The following is a 17519-nucleotide window of genomic DNA, read 5'->3' as shown; positions in this document are numbered from 1 at the left end:
TTGGTGAATCCTGAGAAACTAAACCTACCCCACGTCCCCAATATCATTGTAGTACACACTGCTAAGCCACTCTACCTTGCTTGTTTTGATAATGGGGTAACGTTTTAAAGATGTAACGCAGCTTTTTATGGCGTATGGTGTATTTTGCATTTTACTCCAAAGGTAATATCTACAAGATGGAAGTTGAGAATGAGATGAAAGAACATCAGTGCCTGCAGATACTGTCTGGTTGGCTTCACCATCCCATGTCCGATTTGCCAGTCGAGGCACAACTCATCATCAAGGAAACCAAAGGTAATATGTGATTACATTTGGCAATTCCTCCCAGTGACCGAAACTCCATCCATCCTGAACACGTGAGAGCGTTTTGTTGATGGTACATCACATGAGGCTTTGAGAACAGCGCTGCGACGTCACGAGGACGCATCGGTGGTTGAACACCATCGTTGGCACGATTGCTATTTTTCAAAAAGTGCTTCACACAAATGTTCCCGTTTCCTCATATTCCACCTGACATTTTCCACCTTGCACACAACAACTTCCGCTGCTGCATCTGATTTTGTTGGTTTTTTTTTCTTAATTTTTGGAGGTTCTCCTTTAGTTGGTAAACACTCCTTGGTTCAGACGTTCATTCTCTCCCATTCTGTCATCACCGTCATTCTTTCAAAATCATGGACAGTCATGAGACATAAACTTAAGGAATGTTATTGAATGTCTGACGTTATCGTCTGTTCAAGGTTCTCCTCTGGCTGTGTCCTTAATCGGTGCTCAGTTGAAGGATTTCCCAAATCGCTGGCAATATTATTTGCAGCAGTTACAGCAGCGAAAGTTTCAGCGGATAAAACGGCGTTCTTCGTACGGCTATGAAGCTTTGGACGAGGCAATAGCAATAAGTGTCCAGAGACTTTCAGACGAGAATCAAAAATACTACAAATATCTGGCCGTCTTCAAGAAAGAAACCGACATTTTGAGTTCGGTGAGTATTCTTGTTCAATCGGTAGGTGTCTGCCCATTTCCATTGTGCTTTGGTGGCGTAAAGTTTTCAAATTTTTTTTTTTTATTATTATTACTTCTGAACTCTCGGTACGCAGGTGCTGTCCATGCTGTGGGACAAAGACATTGAGGACGTGGAAGACATAATGCATGTTTTTGTTACGAAGTCGATGGTGCAGCGCTCTCATGTTGGGAAACTTATCGTGTACCGGCTTCATGATCTGCAGCATGCTGTTCTTTATGATCTTCACAGCAACGAAATGCCAGTAGGTATCACGGGGGTGGGCAAGGCTCCGGCACGGCGCATGCAATTTATATACGAGCTCCACTGTGAGGTTTAGGTTGATGCAAAAGATGCCGAGAGACACATTATCTTTAGACTTTTGAGACTTGGACCGCATTGTCCAAAGGCGATCACTTGTTATACCGTCGATGTGTTCCCATTCTGTAGGCACTGCATGACGAGCTACTATGCAAGTACAGGAAAAGGTGTGCAGATGATTTCACCCAGCTGCCTAACGATGGATATATTTACCACTACCTGTGTTACCACTTGGTGCAAGCAGGACAGCTGGAGGTAGGTTTGAGCAATCAAAGTTGACCAGGGACAACGAGTTTGTCCTTTTCACCATTACTTCATTTTGTGTTTATTTGCTCTTCTGTGAAATCAATCCTGAATCTGTGATATGTGTAAATCAGTAAAATTGCCTCGAGTAGTGCGGCTTATCGTGGCCCGAGGGGGGTGCGGCGTGTGTCGTGGCCTTGATTATGGCCTGTGAGGAGTGTGCCAGGCCCTTGAATGTGGTCCACCAGGAATGCAGTCGTGTATGATTGCGCTATTGATTTGGTTGTAGTTAGTTTTTTTTAATTTTTTTTATTTACAGCAATTTAAAAAGGTTTCCTTGGTAAGGTGATGCCGGTCTTTGTATATTCAGAACCTCCGAAGGTTGATGTTTTCTCTGGACTGGCTCAACTCCAAATTGAGGACGGTTGGTGTCCAACATTTTGTTGGAGAGCTGTTGCAGTTCAAGAACGTTCTGTGTTCGTCGGGAGAGGTAACTCACAAATGCTAACTGTAGGTTTGTATGGTCATAAAGTTCAACATTTGTTTATTATTAGTATGGTGTGTGTATATATATATATATATATATATATATATATATATATATATATATATATATATATATATATATATATATATATATATATATGTATGTTATAGAATGGACATGCTGGTCATTAGCACAGCTTTTCTGGTGGCCATCTTGGAGTGTGTATTATGACGGCACCTATAAGGAAGTCGCGTAGCTGCAGTGGAATTGAATGTTTAGTTATTAACTGCCCAAACTAATGAACTGGAGCAAAACAACGTGGTCGAAGCTTCCACAAGTGAGTGGTGATTATTCCTAATTTCTATGATGATCTGTATTCAGCCGTTATGAGCTTGATTTGTATGATTTACTCGGCGAGGCAAATCAGCCTGGCTTACAACCAGGTAGGTCTTGCGGCTATTACCGTCAACACAACTGATTGTATGGAAGCCAGTGAGACTGTGATTGCATTTGATTGATTGTGAGTGATGGTGGGTGGTATCGGGGCTGATTAGAGGGAGTGGTAAATGGGGGGTCGCTGCCCCCCCCCAATTTCGTTGAAAGGCCCGAGCTTCTTCCGTAATATTTTTTTTTGAACAGTACAGCGAAACCCCTCGTCGGCTCATCCTCACCTCAACATTACATGATTGAAGAGTCTTAGCCGATGAAAGATCACGTTATGCTTTGTTTGAAGTCCCACGTTCTTGTGGGGTTGGCCGAGAGAAGTGTGGCTGCGGTTTTTCATAAACCGGCAGGTCGGGCTCGACTAAGCTTCGGGCAGGAATTTGTAATTTTCTTAGGGTGCCGGAAATAGCTTGTGGACTCTTCGCGTATTACACTATGTGATCTCTAACGTGTCCACCAACTAATGCTGATGATTGGACACTCTGTTTAACATCCATCCAAGGGACGGCACCCACATTGATGAATCGCCCTGTCTGTAAAACACCGGGATGACAGTTTGTAGCTGGGACGGGATTCCAACCCGGGCTAGAAAAGCAAAAGCAGCACCGAAAGCAGCCACTGTCACATGGACAGACACGAACTTCAACTTGTATAATAGATTTGTTAATACTTTATTTATTTACTTTTTGACTCTTGTACTTTGAGCTCAAAAGGCTGCTGCTGTGCTTTTACTTTGTTTATGAGCTTCTTGTTCTAGTTTAGGACCTTCATTAAAGGAATTTATTTTTTAAAATTATTAAAGAGAGAGAAATGGTTGCCGTGGGTGGGTGGGGGTGTTTGTGAGGTTGTTTGCCTTGGATCCCCGTGCTGACTCTCGATGCCCCTGGGTGGTATGGTCGGTGTTTGAGCGAGTATGACTAGTTGGATTTTGATTATGTCCAGCCTGTGCCAACACAGGCCCTCGTTTGTATGCCTTAAGGAATTATTGCCTGTCGATCCTGTATGTAAATCTTGTGTTGTCACAGTGAATCAACCTCTAGTCTGTTGAAACTGAACTTGAAACTGACCATCAGAGATGACCGTCGGAGCCGCTCGGATGTATTATTTAATTAGCAGTTTGATGGCTTTCCATCAAAATATATGGAGAGAACGTAGCAAGAGTTGTGGAACTCTCTGTTGATATCCGATGGGCCACGAGTGGAGTATTCATGCAGAAGTATTTCACGAAAGATAGCGAGTGAAATGCGGCGCAAGTGCTCCACAGGTTATCAGGTCAGGTCAGGTATGGGAGCAGCGTGTCGCTGCATCCACTTTCCGCCGGTTTCCACTCCAGGCGCTTCTGTCCGGCCATCCTCCAGGCCGATGCGTGGCCCATCCCCATCTCCTTGAGATGCTGATCAACCTGCTGAAACCACGAGGCACGGGGTCGGTCCACATTGGCCTCCACCACTCATGAGGCTCCCTCATTGAGAGAATCTGGTGAGCAGGATCAGCGTCAGGAAAATGATCCACACGTCTATACAGATGTAGCTGACGCTCATGGACTATGCAGGTAACAAATCTCATTTGAGTCTCACTCAGCAACCGCTCGTTGGACGCAAAGTCCGACCAGCAATAGCCAAGGATTCTCCAGAGACGTGGTACCAAAGGGATTAAGTCTCTGTCTCAGATCCCAGAATATATATATTTTTTGTTTTTTGTTTTGTATTTTTGCCTGGTTCAGAATGAACACGTGAGGCGAGACTATGCACACGACAAATGCCATTTGAGTTATTATTATGTTTTGCTCCGTTGTGCAGAGTGCTGCTGACACATGGCAGGATTTTATTGACTTTTTATCTCCTAATGGGCACCTGTTGGTGGCCCGAGAGATGCCGCACGTCTGGCAGCTGGCACTCAGTGAGCCAGTCTCCTCGGAGGTGTATGCTCAAGGTTTGCGGAAAGTGCAAGAGCAAGGCAAGGACTGCGTCTTCGTGGAGTGGCTGTAAGCATGTTCCACAAACGATTTACTGGTCAATGGGTTCTCGATAATGGTTGTGTGACATCAGTCGTGTCAGGCTTTGTGAGCCTTCATTTTTCCCGGGTTACTTGTTTGCAGAAATAAGGCCACAGCACCAAAGCTCTTTTGGAAAACATTCCGAGTTCACACCGGTCCGGTGTATGGTGCGTGTTTTTCGCCCAACGGAGAGCTCGTCGCATCTTGTGGTGGAGATGGCTACCTAAAGGTATTTTAATCTTATTTCTACCATAAATGAAGGCTCAGGAATTGGTTAAATAGCTAGTTTTGTCTTAAATACACTTAAGGGGAGTACTTTGAACCACTGGACCTGTAGCTTATCTGGGCCGTAGCCTAATGTTATGACCCAAATTTGGTAGCATTCTGACCGGTGGGTCTGGAGCAGAAACGTTTCGAAGGAATTTGCATGATTTTCCCAAAAATGGACGAAGTCGGCTATTTTGACCGACTTGAGTCACGTGACTGGAGCAAGCTTTGCAATTCCTGTTAACAGTCAGGAGAGGAACACAAGTGCAAAGTTTCAGCTGGATTGGCCTAGCGGTTTGGCTGGAGAAGTCAAAATAGGAGTTGGATGGGCGGACAGACAGACGGATGGACGGTGCACGATGACAATACCTTAGGTGGAATTTAAATTCCAGATAAGCTAAAAGTGGACAGTGGCACAATCGGTTAACTGTTGGACACACCAACCAAGAGAATGAACGAACATGAAGAGATGAGGGGAGCGGAGGAAGAACAGTGACAGCACAATAACACAGGAGGAGTGTTTGGTTGGGTCGTGTTCATAAGGGTAGAAAATATTTCTGCGAAGGATGAAGGATGACATGAGGTGGTGGAGCAGCGTCTGCTTGAAGTAATGGAGGTAAGAGTGGGATTTTACAACCTCAGGAAGGTGCTTCCATGGACAGGAGAAAAGAGGAATAAACAACTGAAAAATCACTCATGGAGTGACACTTGGTGAAACAGAACGGCACTCGGCGGAGTGCATTCCTCCACCAGGCTGAACAGTTTACATTTGGTTTCCCACTGATAGGTCGGACCTGAATCCGGATCCAACCTTGTACCCTACAGGCAGAGAGCTTGGTAGACAGAGCAGTCATTTCAGACCGTTGTATTTGGAACACACCGTCGAGTGAATGTGCGCGATTGCTTTACAGGTGTGGAAGGCTGAAACGGGGGAGGAACACCTCTCCGTGAAGGTGCATCTCGATCTTGTGCTGTCGTGCTCGTTTTCTGCCGATGGAAAACGAATTGCAACTTGCTCTGCGGATGGTACCGTGAAGGTGATTGTTGTATGAAGGTAGTTCAAGGTTCACCTGTCCCATTAATTTATTTATTTTGAGACTATCGTATTATACTTGTGTGCCGGATGCTTGTTGTCCCATCTCGCCATTTTTGTATGAAGTGACGTCTCGTATATGTGCGAAGCATTCTGCACGTACCGAAAATGCTTTGTAACAGTATTGTCTGATGAAGGAAGGTGTCGAACCACTGCATGTTTGCAGGAGATGAGATGCGGATATCAGTAATAGCTGTCATGTGTGGAGTCTCGTTGAAACAAAAGGTTTATAAATGGGTGTGAAAGGTAATCTTTGACTTGTACTAGTTTGTGCTCCATGGTGTTAAAATAGTTTCCCTGGTAAAACATGTCGTTTTAAACACAGCTTTGTATTAATGATTGGAAGTGGAACTTCAGTTGGACCTAGGGGTTTGTGGGGGTCCTCGGGGTGCTAACTCGGACTGAGTCATGTTATTATTATTTTTCCCTCTGAAGGACATTGAATTCATGATCTCCAAACTAACAGAAGATAAATCGATAATGAATGTGTTCTTGTAACTATTCCATCTGACTTTGTCTGCACCTCGAGGAGACATCCTCAATGCTTGCTTGCTACGGCAGGTGTGGAATGCGGAGGACGGAGGGTTGACTGTTGAGTACGAAGGTCACGATGAAGATGTGCTGCATTGCAAGTTTTCTCATGATGTCCACGAGCCGATTCTCGCATCGTGCTCAAAGGGCTGGGACATAAAGGTACATCGAGTCCGCCTCGTGGGACCTGCCATCCTGGCAGTTTGTGTTCATGTTTAAACTTTGCTGAACCTCCCAAGGTGTACTTTCAAAAAAATTTGTTATTGATATTATGGAGGTGCAGCAGTCTGAAATGAATGGGGGATTATAGATCTTTCCTTCTCTGATTAATTTGACAAGGAACAGAAGAGATGAAGCGTGTACTGTACGTGATGATCGACCAATTGTAGTGAAGGAAACGTAGAACAGTGGTTGGAAAATGTTGGTTCTGGGACACTCGCATGTCCCCATTGATGTCAATGTTAAATAGGAGAATAACTAAGAGACAATTGCCAATTAGAAGGAGTAAAATTGTGTCGGCTGAGGCAATCGCTGATTCTCATCACACATCATGGATGTCAGAGCAGTATCATGGAGTCCGGCAGTACTCCGTTCGTAGGAATGGGACAGGAAAAACATGGCCGTCCCATAAAATGTGTACAAAATGATACGCTTAAAACCCAATTATAGGGTGAAGCCATAAGCCTTTAAAAGTCATACCTTTTATTTTCAAATTTTTTTCATAACTACCAAGAATTAAAAATATGCCAGAGTACACCGCTAAAGTACCAGATCGGGAGATCGCGAAATCGCCGTTTTGTTCATCTCCAGAATTGTTGATAAATGTCATCCTGCCGAGCACAATAACGGCTGAAGCATTCATGGAAGGAAGCGACATTCTCTCTTGGCCACTGTGCCCGCAGCATAACAAAACAAGGATGACTGCACTGTGGTTCTGTTCTTACGTATGGCAGCTTGGCTGCCGGGTAGCTATCATTTCTTGGGGAAGCGCGGCTGTGCCGCTGATGCTGTGCCCTCTTCCAGTACACTGGTACTCATTTCACCAACCTCGGAAGGATGACGGGCTAAATCAACCCCACCTGGTGTTATTTCAGCAGCCAACGAGGCTCAAACTCAGGACCTCAGGATCCTAAGCCAGCCACTAAGCCAACACCAGGCTTACCGCACTGGGGTCACAACCTGTGACACAAAAAAATAAAATGTCCTCCTGCAGTTGGGTTACCTTTTCCTCGGAGGTTGGTGGCAGGATTTGCACGCCGGCCACCGGAAAACCCACAAAAAACACGAAAATGAATCCCTCCTGTGCAGCTGCCCTTCGCAGGACAGCTCACCAGATGACCGCATTGGAGCAAAGCCTTCGGGAACGCCATTCTTTGAGGATGGGTGAGGATAGGAGGAAAAGCACGGAGTGACCTTCCTGGTTCGGATTGCGGTGGTGTGTCAGGGTGGTGCTGTGGTGTCATCCACATCCCTTTGGGTGGGTGCCTGGAATGTCCTATCCCTAAGAGAGGATGATCACCTGTCTCTGTTATCATCTGAGCTCAAGTGTTTGAACATCGGTGTTGCAGCACTCTCTGAGGTTCAGAGACTGGATAGTGGCAAAATCATGGCGGGTGGTTACACCGACTATTGGTCTGGCTGCTCTGATGGTTACCATGCCCAAGGAGTTGCTGAAGCTGTGTCCAATAAGCTGACTCCAATGATAATTGAGGGTAACACCGGTCAACGAGCGTATTATGAGGCTGAGGATTTGTCACTCCTTGGGTGACATTTTCCTGGTCTCTGTTTATGCTCCGACTGAGGCGAGTGATCTCCCCGTGAAGGACACATTCTACACCACGTTTGAGTCTGGTTGATCAGTGCCCCGGGTGAGATTCTCTTCTAGTCTTGGGGGATCTCAATGCACCGACTGGAACTGATAGGGATGGTTGTGAGACGTGTGTTGGTCCCCATGGGTCTGGAACTGTGAACTAGAATAGCACCAAGTTCCTTGACTTTGCAAGAAGTCATGGACTTATGGGGGCTGGTTCATGGTTTTAGTGCCCACAGCTTCATCACTGGGCTTGGTATTCCAACGCTGGTGGTGTGGCAAAGGAGATTGACCATGTACTCGTTGATGGTCGCAGAAGTATGCTCCAGAACTGCAGGGTCAACTGGAGTACTCAGTTCATCAATACTGAGCTCAGACTTGGTGTAGCAACTCTGCAGTTACAGTGCAAATCAAGCAAAATGGTGCCATCCCAGCTTTGGCTGGATGTTGGCAAGCTCAATGATAAGTGGGTAGTTGAGGCATTTTTGAACAGGCGGAGTGATGATTTGGGGGGTTTGGGTGTTTCGGGGAACCCGGAAGAGTTGTGGAGTGCCTTCAAGACTACCGTCCTTGATGTTGACGGTGGTTGTCTTGGAACCCACCGTCCGGCAAAGAAAAACTTTGTCTCCCAAAGGACACCGGATACCATTGACCAGAATCGCAAGTCCAAGTTTAATGGCAGAGCTGAGCTGTTCAGGAAGCTGAGGCGTAAAACCGCATGTGCATTGAGAGCGGATAACGAGGCCGATGTGAGAGGGCTATGTAAAGGGGTAGAGCATCATCTGTCGTCGAGTGATTCTCGTCCTGCTTCCAGAAGAATTTGTGCATTGCGTTCCTCCAGCCCATCCTACAGTCTACTGCAGTGAGAGCGGAGGGTGGTGAGTTCTTGACAGAGGAGTCTGAAGTGAATGCCTGCTGGACCGGTTACTTTGAGCGGCTGTACCGGGATGACTCGCTGGCTGTTGAGTTGGATGTCAGTGGTGTAACTGTCCCTATTGCTGACCCTCCAATCAACTGTGAACCACCTTCATTTGTGGAAACACAGGCTGCGGTGAACAGATTGAAATGGGCTTAAGGCTCCTTGTGGGATCTGTGGCATCCATGCTGAACTTCTCAAGGCAAGTGGAAATGCTGTGCTCTGTTTGGAGCACAGGGATCATCCCAACTGACTGGAAGAGGAGCCTTGTTGTCCCTTTCTGTAAAGGGAAGGGTGTTCGCCAAGACTGCAACAACTACCGAGGGGGTGACGCTGCTCTCGGTGCCGGGCATAGTCCTTGCTCGGATAATTCTTGAGAGGGTTCACCACATTCTACTTGAGCACCAGCATCCAGGGCAGTCAGGCTTTACACCAAAGAGGTCATAGATTGACCGTATCCTTGCTCTTCGGGTCCTCACCGAAAGCAGATGAGAGTTCCAGCAGGGAGTGCTCGCAGCCAATGTTGATCTCTGCAATGCGTCCGATTCAGTGAATTGGGATGCCCTCTGGAGGATTCTCGGTCCTCTTGTGGTGCCACCATAACTGATCAATCTGATTTCTGAATGATACTCATAGCACTGAGATTGCTGTGAGGTGCCATGGTTCCATCTGCAACTTATTTTCAGTTGTGACTAGAGTTCGTCAGGGAGTTCATCTGGAGTGTGACCCACTTTTCAGTGCTTGTATGGACTTGATTCTGGGAAGGATGTTGGAGAGATCAAGTTGCGGTGCAGGTCAGGTTAGGTATGGGAGCATGCGCCAGAGCAGCGCATAGCTATGTCCACTTTCTGCCGGTACTCCAGGGGCCTCCATTTGGACATCCCTCAGGCCTGGCCCATCCCCATCTCCTTGAGATGCCGATCAACCTAATGCAACCACGAGGCATGTGGTTGGCCCATTGGCCTACTCCACTCATGAGGCTCCCTCGCTGAGAGAATCTGCTGAGCAGGATCAGTGTCAAGAAAACGAGCCACATGTCGATACAGCCGCAGCTGACGCTCACGGACTATGCAGGTACCAAATCTCATTTGAGTCTCTCAGGAACCGCTCGTTGGACACAAAGTCTGACAAGCGATTGCCAAGGATTCTCCGTCGAGACCTGGTACCAAAGGAATTGTCTCCGTCTCAGATCCCTGGTCAGAGTCCAAGTCTCACATCCATAGAGCAAAACTGGAAGCACCAAGGATCTGCAGACTCAGATTTTCGTCCTCCTGCACAGGTATTGACAGCGCCACACCCCATGATCCAGGAAATCCATGACTCCCCAGGCCCGACCCAGACGTCTATTGACCTCTGACTCGCAGCCAGCAGAGACATGAATATCACTGCCAAGGTAAGTGAATCTCTCCACAACCTCAACATCCTGCAATCTCTTGTCGGTTCAAATACAATTATTATAATCTGTGGTTGTTGGATTGAATACATTGTCATATATTTTTGTTGGTTTGAATACAATGATTGTAATATTGTTGTTGGTTTGAATACAATGATATTAATCTGTTCTTGTTGGTTTGAATACAATGATTTTATGTTTTTTTTTTTTTTTAGATCCTCGTGGAGGATCTCCAAATCTTACTCACGTTGTTGTTCTTGTGGACCTTTTTGTTTCACAGCCTACAGTTTTCATCGAAACTTCCTGAAACTTGGCATATATATGTAAAAATACCCTGCTCAGACAGTAACGATCTCCAATTTTGAAAATTCCTCCAAGAAAAAAAGTTGTGACGTCAAAATATCTCCGCTAATGGAAATCGCCTAAAAAATTATCTCCGAAACTAGGCAAGCTTTTTGAATTCTGTTTGCGGGAATCGAACAGGACATCAGCAGAGATGAATTACCGCACATATGATACATCACTATGACATATCAATTTTTATGACGTCATTCCTATTTTTTGACATTTTTTTTTGTTTCACAACCCAGACTTTTCATCGGATCTTCGTGAAACTTGCCACGTATATGCAGAAAGCCCACGCGCAGGCAGTAACCATCTCCGATTTTGGAAATTCTTCCTAGAAAAGAAGTTGACGTCATAATATCTCCACTAATGGAAATCGCCTATACCATTATCTCTGAAACGAGGCAAGCTGTTTGAATTTTGTTTGCGGGAATCAAGCCGGGCATCAGCACAGATAATTTATCGCAAACCTGATACATCACTATGACGTCATATTCGTTTTTATGACGTCATCATTAAGAGGACGAGGATCTTCGCTCATTCGAGCTTGTTAATGCAGTGATTTTAATCTGTTGTTGTTTGTTGGAATACAATGATTGTAATCTGTTGTTGTTGGTTCAAATACAATGATTTTATCTATTGTTGGTTTGAATACAATGATTTTAATCTGTTGTTGGTTCAAACACAATGATTGTAATATGTTGTTGGTTTGAATATAATGATTGTAATCTGTTGTTGGTTTGAATACAATGATTGTAATCTGCTCTCATCGTGCTTGCAGTTATGGGGTCTCAAGTGCAAGCAGCCGAAGGCCACGTTGCTTGGCCATGAGGAGGCAGTACGGTCCTCTTGTTTTAGTCCTGATGACCTGAACCTTGCCTCGTGCTCCCTCGATGGAACACTCAAGGTTTGTTTTTCTTTTTTTCACTTTTCACCTCATCTATCCTCATCTCTTTATGATCACCAGACGAGGTTTTCCTCACAGTTAATTTGTTTTTTATGGACTCTCTGAGATGGTCAGCTCTTTCATCGAGGCTCTTTCTGCCTCCAAGGATATTGTGTGAAACTCGGATTGTGTTTCTTGTCGTTATGGAAAGGTGTCAGGAAGTAGGGTTAGGAATATAGTGTTGGAAATAAATGGGAGAAGGTTGTTAAGGAACAGGTTGGAGTTTCGTTGTTCATCGCTTGTTGAAGATCGTCTTGGTTTGTGGGAGAAATGGTTACTTGATGGTTGAGAAATGTGAGAGAGAAAAGTAGGATCGAGAGAAGAATGAGGAATTCTTGATGATAACAAGGCCAAGGCTGTCGCCGGGTCCAGTTACAGAAGAGGTGTCAATATCAACTGGGAACCTCTCAACATTTGTGGAAGGGAAATGGACGTGGTCCAAAGATCTGTCTGTGATGAGAGAAAGGGTAGGTACGAGAAGGGATGGATTGGAGGCCTTGGTCGATTAGGATGTTGGGATTTTTCCAGAGCGGAGTCCAACATGACGGCATCCTTTAAGCTTGAAGGTACAGAGAGGGAATATGTATCAGAGACAGACTTGATCATCTCTCACCAGGCTTTTGATGATTATGAGCTACTTCACAAGTTTGAGGCCTAGCGTGAGCTTAATGCTGTGTCTGGCTTATCGAAGGACTGATCCACATTGGTTGCACGCTACGTGGAGGGACTTTAGGTTCTGATCAGTTCGATTTCCATTCCCGGTGGAGAAAGCAACCTGTGTTTTCATGATTGCTTCCCTACCTTCCTCACTCTTGAGGGGAAATTGAACATGCGCGACTCATTTGAACAGATTGACTGCTATTTGGAGATACACGAGTAGAAAAGAAGATGGACCAAGTATGAGCGGCTCTATCCAAAAATCCTTTGGCTGCACTACTGTCAAATGTAGTTTGAGGCCTAGGTGGTGGTAATTGAAGTCTCCATAGATAGAAATAGCAAACTTGGGGGTGGGGGAGGAGGGAGGACAGCTGATAATATGTTTAAAGAAGAAGCTTCATAGATGGACTTTTCAAAGCTGGGTTGGACGTTCAGTACACCTCACACTGAAACAAGAGGTTGTTATGGAGAGAGGAAAAGCCAAAAATACTCCACAGTGTCAGGAAGGGGCAGGTGATATGGGGAAGGGAGTTATGAACATGTACAGCAACAGCATCATAAAGATGGTGACCGGGTCACTCAAAGTGCAGGAGTGAGTTGCCAGGGAGGGAAACGGTTGAATCAGGAACACGCTGTACGAGAAAGGTTTTCTATCAAACAGGTAATGTCAATTAATAGGCTCCCTGTGTGGAGAGATCTGATAAGTTAGTTAAAAGCCCTGTGGTATTGGGTCTGGGAGGGGAGCAAGGGCTGGAGTATTTCAAAGATACGGAGGCGGGATGTCGGACACTGATGATGGGGGGCAGAGAAACGGTGGGAATGGTAGGAGAGTGGGAGGAATGAATGGGGGAAACTAGTGATTAAACAGTCAACCCAATCTGAATACATAGCTGCGAGAACTTTCAAGCCACCGAAAAGCTAGACTTGGGGAACCAGGTCCTTCCCGTAAAGCGGCTCCTCCTGCCTTTGTGACCTTCTCTTATTGCGTTCTTGTGATGATAACCGAGACAGTCTTTCGGATAACGTTTACAAATGTTCTGTTGCTCGTTAGATTTGGAACATCACATCGGGAAATGAAGAGGAATCGGTCGATGTATCCGGCTTCTTGAAGGAAGTTCCTGCTGCTTTGAAGACAGACCTCAAGGCTTGTGCCTGGTCTCCGGATGGCAATAAAATTGTTGTCGTTGCTTTGAACTACATTATTGTAAGTGTGGTTAATCAATGGAACATGTAACATTTCACCCGCTCGTAAAACTGTTGTGTTGGAGGTTTCAAATGCAAGATTTTTCAATGATTTTATTTATTTATTTATTTTTGTCATAAAAAGACCTTTGACCATTACAATGATCCTCTTCATTTACTCCTCCTTTCCATTATTGCATCATTCTCTCTGGTGCATTCCTCTCAAGCTACACCTGCAATCGCGTCGCTGTCATAGACATTCTCCTCTCTACATACCCACAATTGCATCACTCTCTTGGAGTACACTCCTCAAACCACATCCATGATTACATCACACTCTTGGAGTATAGTCCTCCAACCACATCCATTGTGTGTGTGTGTGTGTGTGTGTGTGTGTGTGTGTGTGTGTGTGTGTGTGTGTGTGTGTGTGTGTGTGTGTGTGTGTTTTGTGCAGGTCTTGCATGCTCCGACATATGCCTTTGAGAAACTATTGAATACTTCTCCTGAGTCCTCTATTCTCAGTGTGGATTTCTCTTGTGACAGCAGACTCTGTGCTGTGGGCTTGTCTTCCTCTGCCGTGGAGGTATGAAAGATTGACCTCGACACAAGCAGCAGTGTATTTAATACAATCGCCCAGACTGGTGACCGTGTCCTTGTTTTGACTTTCTTTACAGATCTGGGACATTGAGAATGAAGAACTTAAGCTTGACGGTAAAGGACATCTCGCATGGGTCCACTGCGTTACCTTCGCTCCGAACGGCGCTCACCTCCTTTCGGCATCCGATGACCGGATCATCAGGGTATGTGATGACCGCACGGGTGCAACCTGCATAGCCACGGTGCATATTCTGACGTCATTTGTTACCTTTATAGATCTGGAACCTCAAGTCAGAAAATGTGAGCGTTCATGGGCGTCTTAAGAAGTGCATCGATGTCGCATTTCCGTCGGAAGACACGATGCTCATTGCTGCTGCCAATGAAGATGATGGTCTCCTGGTAACGGGGTATTTTGGGTGGGGGTACTCATGTATCACTATTTGTAGCATTTGCTTATTTTCTTTCCATAGATTTTGAACTTTCTTCGTGAAGGTGTCTGTTGAAATTCTTTAGTTTTTTTTTTTTTGTTTTTTCCTTGCAAGGACCATTATTGATATACATAATTGAGACTCGTAGAAGAGGTATAGTACAGAATTGCCCAGAAAATAACAGAACAAGAACATCGTGGAAAGGAGGGAAATATCAACAGCAGGGTAAAGGGACACAACGGAGGGACGCTTGCAGAAGGAATGGGCACTTGTAAGAATGAGAGCAAGGAGAAGGGGAGAAGGACACAAAGAATGAACAAGCTGGATGTAAGCTCAAACGCAGCAACAAGAAGAAGAAGAAGAAGGGAAATTCAAGGGATTTAACAAAAATGGAAAAAAAAAACTCCAAAGTCATGGGGGGGGGGACAGTAATCTAGAAAGAAAGAGGTGGGTTTGTGGAGGGTTAGTGAGGTTAGAAAAGATCATGAGTGCAGTGAAAAGCGAATAAGCTGAGGTTGTACTGTACAATCATCTTGATGCCCTGGGGGAAATAATGGGATTGATCAGACTGCGCAGAAGGGAGGGCAGTAGTCCATCAAGTTGCGGATGAAGGCCTTTTAGGGAGATTGGAGATCAGGTGTGCCAAGGAAGGACTTTGTTCAGCGGAGGATTGCCCAGTCGGCGGCTGGCTTTGGAAGCTAATTTTGAAATGTGGTTTGCCCAAGAAAGATCTTGGCTGATAGTGTGGACCAAATGTTTGTGTGACCGAACTTCTTCAAGAAGTTTGTGAAGTGAGTGGATGGGAGGGTATGTCAGATGGTGCTTTCGGAGAGAGATGGTGAGAGTGACAGATTTGTCAGGATTAAAAATATATAATCCCTGTGTTTGACCAGCTTGTGATATTTTTTTTTCAAGGTCTAAAGAAGGGGGAAGAGGCTGCAGCCTGCCTGTCTGAAGGATGAGGGTTCTAATTGCAAGGGGTGGAGTCATCGGCAAATAGATATAGAGGATTTAACAGTCAGAGAGATTTTTTTTAATTAAATCGAGGAAAGGACTGGGCCCAGAACACTGCCTTGAGGAACTCCTGCTTTGACAGGGAGAGAAGTTGAAAGGATTCCATCGAAAGCCACACGTTGGCTATGAGAGTAGAGGAAGTCGGTAAGCAATGTATGGAGTTGCCCTTGGATGCAATACATAGGCAGAGAGTTTGGAGAACAAGACAGGATGCCAGACTGTATCAAAAGCAGAAGATATGTCCAGAGAGACTGCCATGATCTCATGTCTGACATTGAAGGCCTCCATCCATTGTTGGCTGAGTGGAAGCCGCATGTCCAAGGTAGAGTGACCTGTTCTGAATCCAAGTTGATTATCTGAGATGAGGTTGTTGGAGAAAAGGAAGGTTTTCATATCAACTGCGATGATGGATTCCATGAGCTTGCTGATGATTGAAAGTAAGTTGATAGATCTGTAGTTGAGGGGATCAATTTTTGCACCTTTTTTAATGCAATGCAGTGATATTGGTGGATTTTCAAGCAGATGGAAGATAACGTAGTGCAAATGACAGGGTGAAAAGAGCAGGGGGTGTGGGGGAGCGCAGAGGATGTGGAGAGTGGGGATTGCGTGGATGGGGAAATTGGTGGACAGAGCAGTTGTCGGGGTGGATGCATGTGTGGGTGGGACTCGGGCATGAAGGAGGGCACTTGGGTGAGGATACTGACTTGAAGTGGTCTACCACCGTAATCCCGCACTCATTACAAAATGGGTTTGATTTAACAAGTCCAAGAAAAAGTGTTATGAGGAAAGAAATAGTTTTGGGACTGAATGACTTAAGGGATGAGCGAAGAATGAGTGGAAATAATCAATGTATATCGTGCTCTTGTCTTTTTCAGGTAATAACATATGAGCTCGTCATTATTTGTTCCATCCATTGTCTGTCTTTGCTGTACCATGTTGTTTGTGTGATTTGGCACTCTCCTGTTGCCGTCTGGTGTCGCACAGGTTCTAAGTGGTGAAACGGGAGATCGCATATGCAGAGCCACTCCTGAAAAGCACGATGTGTTCTGTTGTTGCCTAAACTTAGAGGGAGTTATTATGGCAGCAGGCTATGAAGATGGAGACATCACGGTGAGGACTCGTTTCTGTTTTACATGGGTTTAAAATTTTGGTTGGCTCTGAGGTGAATGCCCATCTCTCACATGATGATCTCCTGGTAAGCGGGGTATTTGGGGAGCAAGGTACTCTTGTTACATCACGTGTATCATTCGTTGACCTTCTTGCCAAAGATTATAAACTTTCATCCATTGCTTCCAGGATTACAGACATGAGCTTCCATCATCAAAGAACTAACAAGAAGAATATGTCGTGCAGAGCATGATGCTTGCGAAATCCATAAAACATATTTGACCTCAAAAATAATTGGTGGTTGAATTCAGTGACCTGATATGCAACTCCTCTTCACATTTCAGGTCAATGGGATGAAAATTGAAGATTTTAGAAATACCACCTTTGTTGTTGACCTTAAAGCATATGTTGACCTTTTGGTCCATGTTGACCTCAAAAATAATTGGCTGGTTAAATTCAGTGACCTGAAATATAAATCCTCTTCAAATTTCAAGTCAATAAGATGAAAATTGAGGATTTTAGAAATCTCACCTAAGTTCTTGACTTTTGGCCTATGTTGACCTTTTCACCTCAAAAATAATAGGCTTCTTCTTTATGACAAACTTTACCATGTGGTGAAGTTTTGTGAAGTTCGGTTTAAAAATGTGACCTGTAAGCGACAAACAAACAGACAGAATAACAAAATCGACTAACCAATATACTTGAAAAATCTTTGATTTTTCAAGTAACAAAGAGAAAGATTGGTCCA

General features: G+C 45.0%; 1 protein-coding gene across 7 annotated transcripts in view; it reads left to right on the top strand.

Annotated features, from left to right (window-relative positions):
- Window positions 1–17519, top strand: part of APAF1 (apoptotic peptidase activating factor 1) — a 515858-nt gene that overhangs the window by 54660 nt on the left and 443679 nt on the right. For all 7 annotated transcript variants that reach the window (XR_015059575.1, XM_085886644.1, XM_085886646.1 and 4 more), the window contains 15 exons: window positions 163–294; window positions 738–976; window positions 1092–1259; window positions 1445–1570; window positions 1929–2048; window positions 4289–4473; window positions 4588–4714; window positions 5664–5789; window positions 6407–6538; window positions 11622–11747; window positions 13495–13647; window positions 14080–14208; window positions 14300–14425; window positions 14499–14621; window positions 16649–16774. Coding sequence is in view for 6 of the 7 variants with exons in the window: in XM_085886644.1 (XP_085742770.1) it covers window positions 163–294; window positions 738–976; window positions 1092–1259; window positions 1445–1570; window positions 1929–2048; window positions 4289–4473; window positions 4588–4714; window positions 5664–5789; window positions 6407–6538; window positions 11622–11747; window positions 13495–13647; window positions 14080–14208; window positions 14300–14425; window positions 14499–14621; window positions 16649–16774 (2138 nt within the window). In the remaining variant the exon portion in view is untranslated. The remainder of the gene's footprint in view (window positions 1–162; window positions 295–737; window positions 977–1091; window positions 1260–1444; window positions 1571–1928; window positions 2049–4288; window positions 4474–4587; window positions 4715–5663; window positions 5790–6406; window positions 6539–11621; window positions 11748–13494; window positions 13648–14079; window positions 14209–14299; window positions 14426–14498; window positions 14622–16648; window positions 16775–17519) is intronic.

Source organism: Eptatretus burgeri, chromosome 6 (genome assembly GCF_056783735.1).
Source record: "Eptatretus burgeri isolate ZD-2024b chromosome 6, Ebu_testis_v1, whole genome shotgun sequence".
Classification (NCBI taxonomy): domain Eukaryota; kingdom Metazoa; phylum Chordata; class Myxini; order Myxiniformes; family Myxinidae; genus Eptatretus; species Eptatretus burgeri.
Note: the sequence above shows the minus strand (reverse complement) of the source record. Positions and strands in the feature narration are given on the sequence as shown.